Source organism: Rana temporaria, chromosome 9 (genome assembly GCF_905171775.1).
Source record: "Rana temporaria chromosome 9, aRanTem1.1, whole genome shotgun sequence".
NCBI classification, from domain to species: Eukaryota; Metazoa; Chordata; class Amphibia; order Anura; family Ranidae; genus Rana; species Rana temporaria.
In genome coordinates this window covers 159,495,814-159,513,116 of record NC_053497.1, presented here as the reverse complement: position 1 = coordinate 159,513,116, position 17,303 = coordinate 159,495,814, and the positions used below count along the sequence as shown (strand labels likewise).

The 17,303-nt window shown below is 46.8% G+C and overlaps 1 protein-coding gene across 1 annotated transcript in view; it reads left to right on the top strand.

The window, feature by feature from the left end:
- Positions 1-17,303, top strand: part of LOC120914249 (neuronal cell adhesion molecule-like) — a 507,806-nt gene that overhangs the window by 225,302 nt on the left and 265,201 nt on the right. The window contains exon 7 of the mRNA XM_040324873.1: positions 7,058-7,173. Within this exon, the coding sequence (XP_040180807.1) occupies positions 7,058-7,173 (116 nt within the window). The remainder of the gene's footprint in view (positions 1-7,057; positions 7,174-17,303) is intronic.

Sequence of the window (17,303 nt, the reverse complement as noted above, 5' to 3'; positions counted from 1 at the left end):
ACTTTGCTGGTTCACATGGTTGTATGACTTGTTCACTTGCTTCTTCCTGGAACCATGGCTACTGTAAAAATCTCCTCTTATAATGTACGAGGCCTAAATGTGGCCGCCAAAAGACATCAAGTCCTCCGGGAATTGCGAAGTTCTGCCTGTTCTATCGCTTTCCTTCAGGAAACTTATTTGACCCACACTACATCTGTGAAACTCTATTCACCACACTTCCCGGTGTGGCCATTGGTTTCAGTAGGAATGCATCATTTCGTTTTACAGACATGCTTACGGATGACCACGGTCGATATCTTTTTATCAAGGGATTCATAGGTAACACTAAATGTACTCTGGCTAATATCTACTGCCCCAATCATAATCAAACCTCTTTTTTTACACAAACTCTCACAAAACTCTCACAATTTGCTGAAGGATTGATTGTTCTTGCGGGAGACATAAATATTCCTCTAGATCCCACGATAGATACTTCCTTGGGTCGGTCAAGTATTCCATTCAAGCGGCTAGCGCAAGTAAAGAAAAAACTCTTTGATCTCCAACTAATGGATGCTTGGCGTTTCACGCACCCTACAGATAGAGATTATTCCCATTTTTCCGCACCCCATAACTCTTATTCCAGAATAGATAATATCTTCTTAGATCACTTCCACCTTCCCTTTCTTCGCTCAGCATGTATAGGCACTGCCTCTCTCTCTGATCATGCTCCTGTTTCCATATGCCTGACTATACCAGATTTACCTCATCGCCCCAGTAACTGGAAACTCAATGATTCCCTCATCACTAACTCAACAGAGGTATCCGCCCTAACCAAAACGCTTTCCCAATACTTTGAGGAAAACTCTGTCTCAGACGCCTCTCCATCTCTTTTGTGGGAGGCCCATAAGGCTCTAATAAGAGGAAATCTTATCGAATTGGGTGCGAGGAAAAAAAGAGAACATGGTCAGCAGCTCAAACAGGTCTTGCATCAGATTGCTGAGTTGGATAAACAACATAAACTCTCTCTCCACGTTTCCCACTTAAAAGCCCTTACCCTTAAAAGAGAAGAACTCAGAACTCTCCTTGCCCTTGAAACTAAGCGAAAGTTTCACTACATTTCCCAGAAAGTATATGAATGGGGTAACAAACCGGGGAAACTATTGGCTAGGTCACTTACAGCCAGAAAAACTCTATCATTTATACCCAAAGTTAAACAGCCATCAGGAGACTTAGTACACACTACCCCCCAGATATCGCGAGCCTTTAAAGAATTTTACGCTGACTTATATAATGTGGAGGGTGGTTTGGCTTCTCTATCTCTTGCCGAAAAACGTAAACGAATCCTCGCCTTTCTTAGACAAGCCAATCTCCCTAAGCTTTCAAAATCCGCCCTTAGCGCACTTGAAGCGGACATCTCCGTGGAGGAATTTAATGTAGCACTCAAGTCCTTCTCCTCCGGTAAAGCCCCTGGCCCTGATGGCTTCACCCTCCTATATTATAAAACCTTTAGAGATGTCCTATTCCCCCACCTTGTAGCCTATGCAAATTCTGTATCCCGTGACTCTCCCCTGCACCCTGAATCATTATCCGCTCACATCACGGTTATCCCTAAACCTGACAAGGACCCCACCCTATGTAGCAGTTATAGACCCATCTCCCTTTTAAATGTTGACACCAAACTCTTCGCCAAAGTAATAGCGAACAGATTGCTTCCCCTCTTACCTAAGTGGATCTCGGCTGATCAAACCGGTTTCATTCCGAATAGAGAGGCGAGAGATAATTCCCTCCGTACTTTATCACTGATCCATTATGTGCCGAAGTGTTCCCAGCCCACCCTTCTCCTCTCCACCGATGCTGAAAAAGCATTTCATAGGGTGGACTGGGAATACCTTAAAACTACTCTGTCATTTTGGCCTTGGTCCTAAGATGTTTTCTCGTATCTTCTCCCTTTACTCCAACCCCACTGCACAAGTACGTATTAATGGCTCCTTAAGTGATCCATTTATGCTACATAACGGAACCAGACAGGGTTGTCCTCTATCCCCCTTGTTATTTGCTATCTCCCTTGAACCCTTTTTGGCTACTGTTAGGAATAACAGGGGAATTCATGGTATCCAGGTCGGCACTAGAATACATAAATACGCAGCCTATGCGGATGACATTTTATTCTTTATCCAACAGCCACGTGTTTCACTGCCAAGTCTGATGTCTGAATTCTCCTCATTCCAAGGTCTCTCCAACTTTAAGATTAATCTTTCAAAATCCGAAATCTTAAATGTAACAGTCCCCCAACGAATAGCTGATCAGCTGAGACCCCTATTTCCCTTTCGATGGGTTTCATCGCGCATTAAATATCTTGGCGTTTGACTCCCCACCTCCATTCCCTCTTTAGGCATAACTATATCCCTCTTCTAAATGCTATTAAAGATGATCTTCGGAAGTGGTCCTCCCTCTCTCATTCTTGGCTAGGTAAGGTCAGCATAATAAAGATGAACGTACTCCCCCGTATTCTTTTTTTGTTGCAAATGATTCCCTTGAAGATCCCAATAGTTTTTTTTACCCTTTTACAAACCATGGTATCTCGCTTTATATGGAGGGGTGGGCGTCCCAGGGTTTCTAGAGAGACTCTTTTCAGAACCAAAATGTTCAGGGGGACTGGCTTTACCTAATTTTAAAGCTTACTATCAAGCCGTTATATTAGCACGGATAGCGGACTGGAAATATGCCTCTGCCTCCAAATTATGGGTCCAATTGGAACATTCTTTATGTGGCTTTGATCTCTCTGTGACTCCTTGGATCCCACACTCTTTTAGAGATCTATCCCCTACCACCTCACCTCTTACCTTATCTTCCCTACAAATTTGGGATGATCTACATAAGAAATTTACATGGTCCTATAATTCCCCATTAACTCCCTTGATGTCTCACAGATACTTCGCCCCGGGTCTCCTTGACTCAGGCTTTCAGAAATGGTCACCGGATGGCCCTCTCCTATTGTACCATGTTGTTTCCTCCAATTGTCTTAGGCCCCTATCTGAGATTCTGGGTCATAATTCACCCTCATTCTTAGATAAATGGAGATACAAGCAATTGAGTAGTTTTTTCCATACATTACCACGTCCCTTTAGGCCGGGTACACACGGACAAACATGTACGGTGAAAGCGGTCCGTCGGACCGTTTTCACCGTACATGTCTGCCAGAGGGCTTCTGTACGATGGTTGTACACACCATCGTACAGAAGTCCGCGCGTAAACAATACGCGGGGCGTGTCCGCGGTGTCGCCGCGACAATGACGCGGCGACGTGGGCGGCCTGCCTTTAAAATGCTTCCACGCATGCGTCGAAGTCATTCGACGCATGCGAGGGACGGCGGGCGCCTGGACATGTACGGTAGGTCTGTACTGACGACCGTACATGTCCGAGCGGGCAGGATTCCAGCGGACTGTTTTAAAACAAGTCCAGGAATATTTGTCCGCTGGGAAAAGGCCCGGCGGGCAAATGTTTGCTGGAATTCGGCCCGCTCGCGCCCACACACGACCAAACATGTCTGCTGAAACTGGCCCGCGGACCAGTTTCAGCAGACATGTTTGGTCGTGAGTATGGGGCCTAAGAGGTATCCCAGATCTCAACAGCATAGAACAAATTCTCCTGTCTAGGGATCCTCCTACACGCTCTATCTCCCAATTTTACAAGGCCCTTCTAGACTTACAATGCCCTCTGTATCCAGAATATGTATCCCGGTGGGAGAAGGATTTAGGAATTACTATTACTAATAAACAAAAGGATAAGATGCTCAAACTTACGCATGTCTCTTCCCTGGCTTCTTCCATGACTGAATCTAACTTCAAGCTCCTTACTAGATGGCACCACACTCCTACCAAGCTTCACCGTATGTTTCCTAGTAATTCTCCACTTTGTTGGAGGAATTGCGGTCAAATTGCCACCCATGCCCACATTTGGTGGTCTTGCCCCCTCATTCGCCCTTACTGGACAGAAGTCTTAAACTTGATATCCCAGATCACTGAGGTACAAATCCCCCTTGGACGGTTCTTTTCCACGCCACCTCTAGACCCATTGGCAAATACAAACGTTCAATCATCCCACACCTTCTTAATGCAGCCAAAGCCATTATCCCTCGTCTCTGGGGTCAATCTGAAACTCCTTCCATTAAAACATGGTTGCAAAAGATCTCTGAACTTAGCCTCATGGAAGAACTCACTCATGTTGCAAGAGACACCAGCGAACGACACTCTTTAATCTGGGCGCCCTGGTCTTCATTTATCTCTACACAGTGCTATTTAGATATTATATCCTCGCCTCCTTACAGCTCTGAAACCACATGAGGCTGTTTTTCACCAAATTGTGACCCTTTCTCCCACTCTCTGATATGGTTCCCCCTTATTCCTGATATTCTACTAATTACGTTAGTATAGCGATATGCTCGATATGACTACCATGTGTTCCAGCTCCCCCCCCCTTCCCTACCCTCCCCTGCTTTTCTATCCTCTATCCTTCTTTTTTTTTTTCTCTCTCTCCCCTCCTCTCTTGTCTCTTTTCTTTTTCTCTATTAATAGACAATTGAAATGCTTGTGCTCTCTATGATGCATCATTTGTTAAATTAGCCAAGTTATTACTCTGTATTGATGCCTCTTTAAAGAGTTGATTCACTCTTATTGTACTGTCTAATATATTTTTTTATTGATAGAAATAAACAAAAACAAAAAATAAATAAAAAAAAGTCTCATTGTAATTCTCCCTGCTTGTTTGATGCTGTATTAGAGGTAGAAAGTCATTTAATGTGTGATTCAGTCCTCTGCTAAAGAGCCTGTTGAAGTGCTAATGTCCCCTCACTATTCTAAAGGTTAATTGGTCTATTGTGTTCTGTGAAGGAGATCTGTGTTTACCCTTAAAAGATGTGTATTGTATCATCAAGCTAAATGATTAGATAAGTGGCATGTTAATTATTCTGATTGCTTCATTGTAATAATTACCCCCACTGATGTCAGTATCTAAAGAAATGTGTCTGGCAGGTTCGGTGCCAGAGGGTCTAGAGACTGATTAGTTCAAGGAGAGATCATTGTTTCCAAGGATCTGTATTGAAGACCCCCACTGTGTGAGGGGGGCGGAGATTGTCATTAACAGCTTGTAACCTGCATATAACCAGCTGAATGCTGGCATTAAAGTGTGTTGTTCCAGCAAAAAAAAAAAACAAAAAAAAAAAAACTCCGGGGATGTATATATATCCTCTACACACCGTCACATTAACTGACTAGCCTGCCTAACTCCAAAAAATGCTGCCCTAGAGGTGGGAGGGAGGGTATGCTGCTGATTGGCTGAAATGTGTCTGCTGACTGTGAGGTAGAGGGTCAAAGTTTGCTCAATGTTAATTAATAGGAGGCGGGTCGAACATCGCATATGTTCGCCGGCGAACAAGCGAAAATCGACGCAAACTATTTGCCGGCGAACCGTTCTGTACATCTCTACTGGTGAGCGCATTTCATTATCGCTTCGGGTGAAACACCACTGTATTTGAGATCTTGGAGCACATCGCATTTTAGAAGCACGGTGTTGGAGCATATATTGAAGAGTTGTTCACAGTGGCTTTCATGGACTTTTCAGTTTATTAATTGGATTAACACTGTTTAACCGCTTGCCGACTGCCTCACGCACATTTACATCGGCAGAATGGTATGGGCAGGCAAAGCAACGTAGCCTTGAACCTGCCCCCTCTCCGTGACCGTGGGACCGTGGGACCCGCGGACTCGATGTCTGCTGATATCCCGTGATCAGGTCACAGAACAGCAGAACGGGGGGGATTCCTTTGTAAACAAGGCATCTCCATGTTCTGCCTAGTGATGCAACACTGATCGTCTGCTCCCTCATCGGGAGCAGCGATCTGTGACATGCCACAGTAAGCCACGCCCCCTAACAGTTAGAATCACTCCCTAGGATACACTTGGCCCCTTCCCCCCCTTCTGGTTAATCCCTTCACTGCCAGTCACATTTATACAGTAATCAGTGAATTTTTGCAGCACCGATCGCTGTAAAAATGTGAATGGTTACAAAATAGTTATAAGTGTCTGATGTGAAAATTGCAGATCGCCGCCATTGCAAATAAAAAGTTTCCATAAAACGACCCACTATTTTGTAGACGCTATAACTTTTGCACAAACCAATCAGTATACGCTTATTGCAATATTTTTTTTTGACCAAAAATATGTAGAAGAATACTAAACTGAGAAAAAAATTGCTTTTTAAAAAAAAAAAAAAATAATAATGGGGATATTTATTATAGCAAAAAGTACAAAATATTGCATTTTTTTTAAAAATTATCGCTATATTTTTGTTTATAGTGCAAAAAATAAAAACCACAGAGGTGATCAAATACCACCAAAAGAAAGCTCTATTTGTGGGGAAAAAAGGACGTAAATCTTGTTAGAAAGCCATGTCGCACGGCCGCACAATTGTCAGTTAAAGCTACGCAGTGCTGAATCGCAATTAGTGGCCTGGTCATTTGGCAGCCAAATGGTCCGGGCTGAATTGGTTAATATTTTCACAAATTTTGTTTAGATTGCGCCCTTTATATTTATTATTTTTAAAGCAGATAATGCCTAAAGGTGCTACTTGTATGTTGCGCCTCTGTATGCGGCTAGGCTGGAAAAAAAGTCACACATGTGGTATCGGCATACTCAGAATGAGTGGGCAAACATGGCTGAACTATGTTTGATTCTGTCTTTACCCTGCAAATATTGAGCACATATACTTTAAAATGGGTGAAAACCACTTTGATAAATAAAGCAAGTGTGCAGATTTAATTATTTGTTAGAAAGTGGAGGAATATTGGTCAAATTACCCATCAAATCATTAGTGAATAGACATCTCTGAGTAACTAATGTATGTTGCAGATTCATTTATTCAGAACTGTACATCAGAAATTAGAGAGTAAAGAAGAAGAATGGTTCAATAGAGGCTTTCCCTCCAAAGTCAGATAGGTAATCTGCTGTTTACTCTTTGCCTTATGTTTTTAACATGGTCTTTAATAAATTCATCATTTTTTTTTTTTCTTCTTCTTGAACAGATCCCCAAAGTATCCCTGAGAATGTTGGTTTAGAAGCTGTTAATGACAGTACAATAAAAGTGGCATGGTTGCCTGTACAGAAAGAAGGATTAAACGGTCACCTGAAAGGATTTGTGGTAAGTTTAGTCAGTTCTTGTAATTGGTGTAGTGTAACTGAAAATTGTTGAAATAACTACTTTATGCTTTTACTATTCACCATCATAGTGTCAGGTCACCTGTGGCCAGGCGACAAGTGCACCCCGTTGGGATCTGGGATGCACCACAGGGTGGTGAACCCTATAGCCGACTGCTGCAAGCATGAACGAAGTGTGAACCCAAGATCACCCTGGGCGCAGAGACTAAGACCCAGTTTTGTATTCATCAGGGCCCCTGATGGTGGGGATGGTCTTGGCTGCAACTGGATCCAGGTCGCGTCCCCGAGATTCCCTAGGTCACACTCCGCAGGGAGAGAGGGGAAGCAGCCAGCAAGACAAACAGTGGTGATGGGTAGGCCGAGGTCAGGGTAACAGGCAGACAAGGATAACCGTGGGACAGGCAAATGGTCAGGGGCACAGGCAGACAAGGATAACCGTGGGACAGGCAAATGGTCAGGGGCACAGGCAAACAGCAGAAGTCAGGAACAAGCCAAAACGGTACACGGAAAGATGATCGTAGCACACTGGAAACAGGAACTAGAAAACTACACTGTTGAACAGCACTGCAGACCTGTAGAGCAACGGTTAATAAAGACTTCCTGGGCTGGCCCGGGTAGGGCCATACAGGAAGAGGAAGTGATAAAAAGGGAACCAGAACAGAGTCAGGCCTCTACTGAACAGATGGAAACACAGGTAAGCTGCCAGGCTATTGCATACCCATGACAGCTATTGCATATCCATGACACATAGTCTGTTAATAAACGGAAGAATACTGTCTGTGTACCCTGTTTCTGCATAAGGGCCCAAAAAAAAAGGATTGGACACTTCTGAGATTCATGGATAGTATGGGTAGCCAGAGGACCAAAATTGAAGAGGACTTTTACTGCGTATCATCTAGGATTATTTTTATATAGACCTTAACATTCTTTGAATGCATTCACACTAGCAGTTTTAACTGTGCCCGGGCATTGTTCATCCCTTTTTGGTCCAGTTCATTTGTGAGGTGTGAGTGCTCTGAACCGTGCCTGGGAATGGTTAAAGGGGTTGTAAAGGTACATTTTTTTTTTGTTTTCCTAAATGGCTTCCTTTACCTTAGTGCAGTCCTCCTTCACTTACCTCATCCTTCGATTTTGCTTTTAAATGTCCTCATTTCTTCTGAGAAATCCTCACTTCCTGTTCTTCTGTCTAACTCCACACAGTAATGCAAGGCTTTGTCCCTGGTGTGGAGTGTCATGCTCGCCCCCTCCCATGAGGGGGAAGGGGGCGAGCAGGAGAGTCAGGACACTCTCTACTAGTGGTGCAACGGATCGTCATTGATCCGTGATCCGAACCGAAGATATTGATCCGAACCGCACACACGTGATCCGTGGATTGATTTCTGAAAAAAAAATGCGCGCACAGCGTGGTCATGGCGAGCGGAGGAATGGAGGAGCTTGAACGCCCGCGTCATTTAAATCCCCTGTATGGGAGCATTTTGGCTTCCCTGTTAAATATGATGAAGGAAAGAGGTTAGTGGATAAAACCGTGACGGTGTGTAGGCACTGTGGCACAAGAAAGCCATGTGACAGTGGAAACACATCAAGCATGGCCACACATTTGAAGCGACATCACCCTGGTGTTTCACTGACAGGAGCGAAAACGAAAGCTGCTCAACAACCGCTTATCACCGCAGCATTTAAGCAGCCCTTTGTTGCACAATCAGACCGGGCTAAAGCCATCACAAACACTATTGGTGTGTTTGTAGGTGCAGACATGAGGCCATATTCGGTTTTACAAAACGAGGGCTTTAAACACATGCTGAAAGTGCTTGAGCCACATTACGGCTTTTTTTTTTTTTTTTTTTTTGCTGATCCGAAAAATGATCCGATCCGTGACTCTGATCCGAGAACTGATCCAAACCGTACGTTTTTTGATCTGTTGCACCCCCTACTCTCTACATTGCAGATAGAGAAAGGAGCTGTGTGTTAGTGGGCGTCCTGACTCTCCTGCTCGCCCCCTCAAAGGAGAGGGGGAGCACGACACTCCACACCAGGGAGAAAGCCTTGCATTACTGGGTTACAGACAAGAACAGGAAGTGAGGATTTCTCAGTAGAAAGAAGGACATTTAAAAGCAAAATGGAAGGATGTGGTAAGTGAAGGAGGACTGCACTAAGGTAAAGGAAGCTATTTAGCCCAGTACAGTTCACGTTAGGTTGAGTGCAAACAATGCCTTAGCACTCTTCATAGACCACCAAGCAAAGAAGCAGTGATCTCTGTGGTCTGGTTGGAAATTGTGATGATGTAACTGTGCCTGGGAACAAGGGGGGTTAGTTCCCTTACATATGAACCGACTCTCCGTTATTCGGTTGGTCTGGGGTGGGAGGAAACATGGCCAAAGGTATACATTCACACATCAGCCGCGGGCTACCTCAATGCTTGGCCCTCAGCCGAGTATATGAAGATACTCCACAGTTGCCAGGTGTTTTTGAATGTTTCCTGTGTGTCGTGTGCTGTGAGGACAAGGTCCCCCATGTGCCTAATCTCATCCACCTTCGCAATCCACTGGGGTATTGTCGGCGGAAGTGTAGCCTTCCAATGAAGTGGAATGCAAGCCTTGGCTGCATCCAACAGGTTCCTAATCATGAATTTTTTGTATACTTTCTCCGGGATGTTAGTTGCATGCAGGAGAAAGAACACGGGGTATGCTGGGATATCGTGGTCTGTGAATTTGAGCCACCTCGCGAATTACTCGCCAGAAGCGACTCAGGCTGGGGCAGGACCAAAAAATGTGTAGCGACGTCCCCCTGTCGGGCCGGCAGCGCCAACAAAGGTCAGACGTCACCGGGAAGAACCTGTGGAGCAGCACTGGGGTCCTGTACCATTGTGACAGAAGTTTGTAATTCGTCTCCTGGGTCTTGGCGCAGATGGAGGACTTATGCGTAAACCTCAGTATGCGCTGTCGCTTGGCCGTATCGAAATGACAGTGTAATTCCTCCTCCCATTTAAGTATACCCGGGGGCACAAAATCCTTGTGTGGTGTATTCAAAAGACTGTAGGTTAGGGAAAGTATGTGATGTGGTACCTGAGGTGTTGCAGAGTTCCTCTAGTGTTGTAAGGGGTTGGGCGTTGGTGGCCGGAGGTGTCAGAGCGGAGAAAGTGGTTCAGTTGATGGGATCTCAGGAAGTCCAAGCGAAACGGGCCTTCGGGATCCGAAAGCTCCGCAGCAGTGTTCCATCTCCCCCCAAACAGAAATGGGAGGCCTGGTATAGGCCCGCCTCACTCAGCCTCCGAAAGACCAATTCCCGCACACCCGGCGCGAACCGGGGGTTCCCCAATATGGGGTATAAAGGTGAATCAGTTGAGGTTACCGATGCCTGTGATATAAGTCTAGCGCAGACACGTATCGTATTGCCAATTAGTGGATGGCGTTTGGTTTCCGCTGATAGGCTCAAGGCGCTCTGTTAAGGGGAATTTCGCTTTGGTCCTGCTCCATCTGCGCCCAAAGCTTGTTTTCCCGTTTACGGCACCAATCTACAGGCCTCCCTAGATGAATTGCGTGGTGGTAAGCGCAAATATCTGGTGCCGCAAGGCCCCCCTGGGGTTTAGGTAAGACCAGGAGTTTAGCTGAGAGTCGCGGTCTCTTTTTAGCCCAAATGAATTCCGTGAGTGTGAACTGCACCTGTTTAAAGTATGAGGTGGGTACGTGGATGGGCAATGCTTGCATGAGATAAAGAAATTTTGTGAGGATTGTCATCTTCACGATGTTACAGCGGCCCACCCAGGAGTGTAGTCCCGTATGCCATTTGTTCAAGAGTGCCCGGATCGTCCTCAGGGGTGGGAAGTTAAGATCATATACCCAAGCGATTGTCTGGGGGGATATGTGTGCCTAGGTATGTCAGGGCAGTTGTCTTCCATTTCAGCTTAAATTTATCCTGCAAATGCTTTAGTTGTGTGTGTGTGTGTGCGTGACATCCCCACGCCCATGGTTTCCGATTTGGTGAAATTGATTTTTAAATTGGAGAGTACACCATATCGTTTAAATTCCCCTAAAAGGGCAGGGGGGGAGATAGTGGGATCGGTGAGGGTAAACATGAGGTCATCGGCGTAGGTGGACACCTTGTGTTGGGTGCGATTTACTGCCACTCCTGATATATCTGGGTGCAGCCGCACGTGACAAAGAAATGGTTCCAACGAAGAGGAGAGGTGACAGCGGGCAGCCCTGTCGCGTTCCGTTAGTGATCGGGAAGGGGTCAGAAGACACCCAATTAGCCCGTACTCTGGCTGTGGGTGACGCATGGGTCGCTGCTATCCAACTCATTATGTTACAGCCCAGCCCTACATGTCTTAGCGTCGCGAGCATAAAGGCCCAACCCACCCTATTGAACGCCTTCTCCGCATCGGTGCTCAGAAAAATACTATGTCTTGGTACAGGTGGTGGAGTAGAGCAAGTCCAGGACTTTGGTGGTGTTGTCCCTCGCCTCTCTCGTTGGGAAAAAGCCCACTTGGTCCAGTTGAATGAGGCAGGGAAGGTGGAGCTGTAGTCTGGTGGTGATAATTTTGGTAAACAATTTAAGGTCTGTATTAAGGAGGGATATAGGTCGGTAACGACGGGTCTTTGCCCTCTTTAGGGGTAAACTGGAATCTGTGCTTGTAGTGTGGAGGCATGTAAAGTATCGCCCTCGGTAAGGCCATTAATCATCTTTACCAGATGATTCCCCAGGGATGGCAGCAGCGTCTTATAATATTGAAGTGTGAGGCCGTCAGGTCCGGGGGCTTTTACCAATTTGGTGTTGCTCACCGCAAGCTGTAGCTCAACTAACGTGATGGGGTCCTCTAACAGGGCACGCGTCTCGGCCGGTAGGGTGGGCATGCTGGAGAAGGTAATGTAGTCTAGCATACGGTCTGGAGGCGGGGACGACGTGGGTAGGTTGTAGAGTGACTCGTAGAAGGACTTGAACTCCTGCGATATATGTTGGGGCATGGTTATCCTCTTGCCCGTCGGGGATCGTACATGCGTAATGTAAGACGCCAATTTCTGGTCGTGCAGGGATTGAGCCAAAAGTCTACCACATTTATTACCGGACTCATAGACCTTTTTGCGGGTTATTTGTAGAGCCGACTTAGCCTTAAAAGTGAGTAGATCAGTGACCTGCTTACGTATAGTGTTGAGCTCCGCCTTTAGTGGACCTGTCGGGGTTTGTTAATGGCTAATTTCCAGGGCTTGAAGTTTGTCAAGTAGGGAGGTCAGTTGGGTCGTCCTCGTTTAAGTCTCGCCCCGTGCTTTATGAGGGTTCCACGAATCACCGCCTTATGGGCTTCCCAGATCAGACCCGCCCCACTGTCCGCGGCATTGTTAGTCTGGAAATAGTCGGTTATGTCTCTAGTTACATCAGACGGTACTTCTGGGTCTTGTAGGAGACTCTCATTGAGCCTCCATGGCTTCCTTTGGCCTGCAGTTGGTTGTGGGGGACAAAAATGTAGTCAATGCGCGAATATGGGAGAAGGTGTAGTCACGCTCACCGGTATAAAACAGATGCCAGGCGTCAATAAGCTGCGATGCATGAAGAGCTAAATGAATGGCCCTACGTGCACATCGAGGAGCGCCCCGTGGAGGTGTGTTCCTCAGGGATCAGGGGGATATTAAAATCTCCCCCTAAAATGAGCTGGCCCTCAGAGAATTTCCGGAGGGCGGCCAGGTGTTTTTTGGTGAAAGTGTCTTGTTTGCTGTTAGGAGCGTAAAGGCTGGCGATAGTGACCTTTGCACCGCCAATCAGGCCTCGGAGGAAAAGGAATCTGCCCCTCGGATCTGTCCGGATCTCGGACAGGGTCTACCGGATTTTTGCTGAAATCAAAAATCGAGACTCCTCTAGATTTGGCTTCCGAGTATGCGGAATGGTATGTGAAAGAGGACGGATGCGCTAAGAAAATAAATCAATTGAATAATTAAATGAATAAATAAACAATAAATCAAAAAAACCTTATCCAGCAAATCTAGATATAAGTAATGAACGCTTCCCGACGACGAGTCAATCTCGAAGCGTACGTCGAGGCGCATTGGTCACGCAAATCCCGACGGACTTCCGGTCCTGCTGGTCCTCGCTTGTAGAGAGGTGGAACGCACACCGTTGTCGTCATCCTGCAGCGTGGGACTTCTCCCCCTAAATAATCATCCAACGCAGACCAGCCTCAGTGCCGGGTTAATGCACTTTTCAAGTAAGGGGCCAATTGGCGTTGCCTGTCTTTTAATTGTTTTAAATAAACGTTATTATACTATGGCGATTTTTCTTTTGGCTTGCTTTATTTGATGCTGGATCTGCTGATATCGATTCCTATGGAGTCTTATGGAACCTGATGTTTACGATTAACCCATGCCTTATTTGACCTCTTTTTTTGGTTAAAGAGGTCAACATCTTGTGGTAAGTTGCCATCCATGAGCACTTTTTTGCGGTGATTATTTTCTGGTGGAGGTGGAAGTCTGCACAGATTTTTGGACACATCCTGCAAAACCTTTTTCACTGTCATTTTGACTGTTTAATGCACAATATTGGTTTGATCTCCTATCACTAGGAGTCTTGCACATTTGTTGGACATTATTATTATTATTATTATTATTATTATTTCCCATATATTATTGTATGGTATAATATCCCACCATTATTCATTACTTATATCTAGATTTGCTGGATAAGTTTTTTTTTATTTATTGTTTATTTATTCAATTGATTTATTTTCTTAGCGCATCTGTCCTCTTTCACATATTCACATTATTGCACTTCCCCTGCAGTATTTTGGATTGCAGCTTTGGTTATTTACTAGTTACACATCTAGCATGCAATTTAGGTTTTTGGCGCGAAATTTTACCCCCCACATGCGGAATGGTATACCGTCGGGTAGAATCTCTATTTTTCAGGATTGGAAAGGTATTTTCTCTAAAGTGTGTCTCCTGTAGGAGAAAAATATCAGCGGTCAGGCGTCTCATGCCATTAAGCAGCAGACGCCGCTTCTCTGGGACATTAAGTCCCTTTACATTAAGGGTGACAACAGTTATCTCATCCATTTTCCTACAGAGTGGAGGAGGGGAGATTGGCGACTAAAGGGGAAGGGGGGGGTGATGGGAGAAGAGTAAGGGTGAGCAAGAGGAATAGGAAGTAAAGGACTAGGAGGAGAAGAGAAGAAGAAGTAGAAGTAGCCCCCTGCGGGTGACCAGTCCCGCAGGGGGTGTAAGACGCGCCCGCTGGAGGGGTAAACCCGCAGCGGGTGCTAACCAGCGTAGCTGGGTAACTAAGTTATGCAAAAAATTGCAAGAACGCTCCCCAGTGTCACCTGGGTAATGAGCGTCGTCCTAAGTGGGAGTGTGGTCAGCAAGGGCGCATGGGATGCTCCCAAACCCTTCCCGACCCCACCGGCCACCGCCTGAATGAAGGGCGTGGACCCCGAACAGGGTACCATAGCCCTAAGATGTTGTGGAAAGTGAGAACAAGTAGATGTAGATATATACAAGACATTTAGAGTACCTAGAATTCCAACAAACTATGACAGTAATACGAATAGACATATTGAACACAGTGACCAGGCCGACCACCAAAACACATCCGAGTATGAGCGGGGGGGGGGCCTTGGGGCGGGGGAAGCAGCACAGCCCAAGCACTCCTCCAGGTTCAACCACCTCTCACCGGACCTCCAGCACAACAGTGCCCCAGGGGCGAAGACATGGCGGGTGGCTCACTATTCAGGCTTTCCATGGACAGCAGGGAGGGGGAACACCAACATTCAGCTTGCACGGGGGGGGGGGGGGGCGGCACGAGGCCGCAAACACACTGGCCGAGTATCCAGGTAACATAAAGTGCCAACAGTCAGCCTGGTCAAATTGACAAAGTAGCTGGGGAATCGGTTAAGACTCACGTGCTTCCGCTGTAGGTTGCACTCTCATACGGCCCCGAGATCTCTGTGAGCGGGCAGGCTGGTTGTGACGACCGGCTGGAGGGCCCGATCGGCCCGTCTGTTTAGGGATCCGCCGTAGCCAGTTCGGCACCGGGACTGGCTCCGCACCCAGGATGGCAAAGAGCTCAGGTAGGTCAGCTGGTGTTCTCAGGGTAAAGGCGGTCCGCTCAGTGCGGAAGGTGACCGCTAACGGGTACCCCCAGCGGTAGGTGCAGCCACGTCTCCTCGCCAGTTCCAGCACTGGCTTGAGTATTGCCCGTCGCTGAAGCGTGGCCCGGGACAGGTCTGGGAGCAACTGAATGAGTGCCCCATCGAAGTCCAGGTCACCCAGGTCCCATGCTCTCCGCAGGATCGCCTCCTTCTGCACGTAGCGGTGTAGGCGGCACAGGACATCACGCGGCCCGGTGTGGTCTGCAGATTTGGGGCCCAGTGTACGGTAGACCTCTATACGCAGGATTAGGGCCTCTATGTCAGACCTCGTGGGGAGAGCCTGGAGCATATTGCGGAGGTCAGTGTCCTTTGGCTCTGGCTCAGGGGAGGATCAGCCATCTCCGGCTGAAAGGTCGACGATGTGCCTGTAAGGGGGTCCGGTACCTGTGAGGTTGTCGGTAGAGCCATCAGGCCCAAGTCTGGTTCTGTGCAAGATCCACGTGGCGCGGCCACAATGGCGCCTGGTGAGAGAGTCAATGGACTTCTAAAATAGGTCTGTATATTGGACTGAGATCTCTGTGAACGGGTCCCCGGGGATGCCGATTGTGTCCTGTATCCTCTAGGGGTGTTCATTCTGTGTCCACATGCGGGGAAGGTGTAGTGGCGGCCGATGCAAGCCGGGTCAGGCCGGGAGCTCCTCTATAGCATGTATTTACGCGGACATTGCTAAGCCACGCCCCCCAAACTCGGGCGCATTTTAACTGAAACAGTGCCCAGTGTGAGAGCACCCTTTCTGTCCTAGGATGAAAATTCTGCTCCTCCATAAATACAATGCAGTAGGTGAGGGTTTGAACGCCAGGTGAAACCCCAAGGTTGCTATAAATTAAGTAAAAAAAGCCAGAAAATGTATGCATACATCAAATCTGAGGACAGACAGGTAAGCTGCATTATATAAATGTTTTGTTCTTACTGCTCTGCATTTTAAAATCACTATAAGCATAAAATATTTTGGAGGCTTTGGTATATTAGCTTGTTTTGCTTGTAGCTGTGTACCTGTGAGGGTAAGTACTCACCAAGGCCGAAATGCCGAGAGCGACTCTCCTTCACGACTCTGCGCACTTCACCCCCTGAAGGGCGCAAAGAGGCACCGGTTACCAGCAGTGGACGGTGGGTTGATAGGAGATCACTGTGGAACTGGTCAGCGGACACAGAAGGAAGACGTAGCAGGTACTGGCAGTGGGTCAGGTAACAGAGCACGTTCAAGTAAGGACTGTAAGCAGATCCGAGATGCAAGCCAGGGGTCAGGGATTGGAGAAGGTAGCAGAGTCCGAGGTACAAGCCAGAGGTCGAAGGAGTGTAGACAGCAGCAGATCCGATGAAACAAGCCGGGGGTCAGGTGCAGGAGAAGGGGTAGAGAAGTCAGGTCCAATCCGGGTCAAAAACAGGTCAGAGTTCAGGTTCAGGAAGTTTAACACAGGTAAAAGCTGACAACAAACCAGCAACCCGCCATAGGCTTGGGGCTGGTTTAAATAGGCAGGGCTGAGCCTTGATTGGTGTGCGTAGACGCGCGCGCCCGCGCCGTAACGCAGAACCGCGCCGGACTGCAGAACCGCGCATGCGCGCGCCGTGCTCGGGCACGCGCCGTAGCGCAAATCGGCTGCTGGAGCTGCTGGTTCCCTGACAGTACCAGGCTGCTGTGAGTGGCCACAGCATCATGTGATACCTGTGACCAATCACAGCGTGCACATTAATAGTAATAAAACAATGATGTTATTGTTTACTAATGTGTGAGCTCTGTGATTTGGCTTAGGAATCACATGGTACCAGGGCCAATAATAGCGGCCCTGTACCATGTGATAGCTGTGACCAATCACATCATCACGGTAGTACACAAGGTTAAAAAAAACAGTATTGTAACACTGCACTCCTCTGGAGACCGTATATATATATATATATATATATATATATATATATATATATATATATATATATATATATATATATATATATATATATATATATATAGTAAGATTGGGGGATCA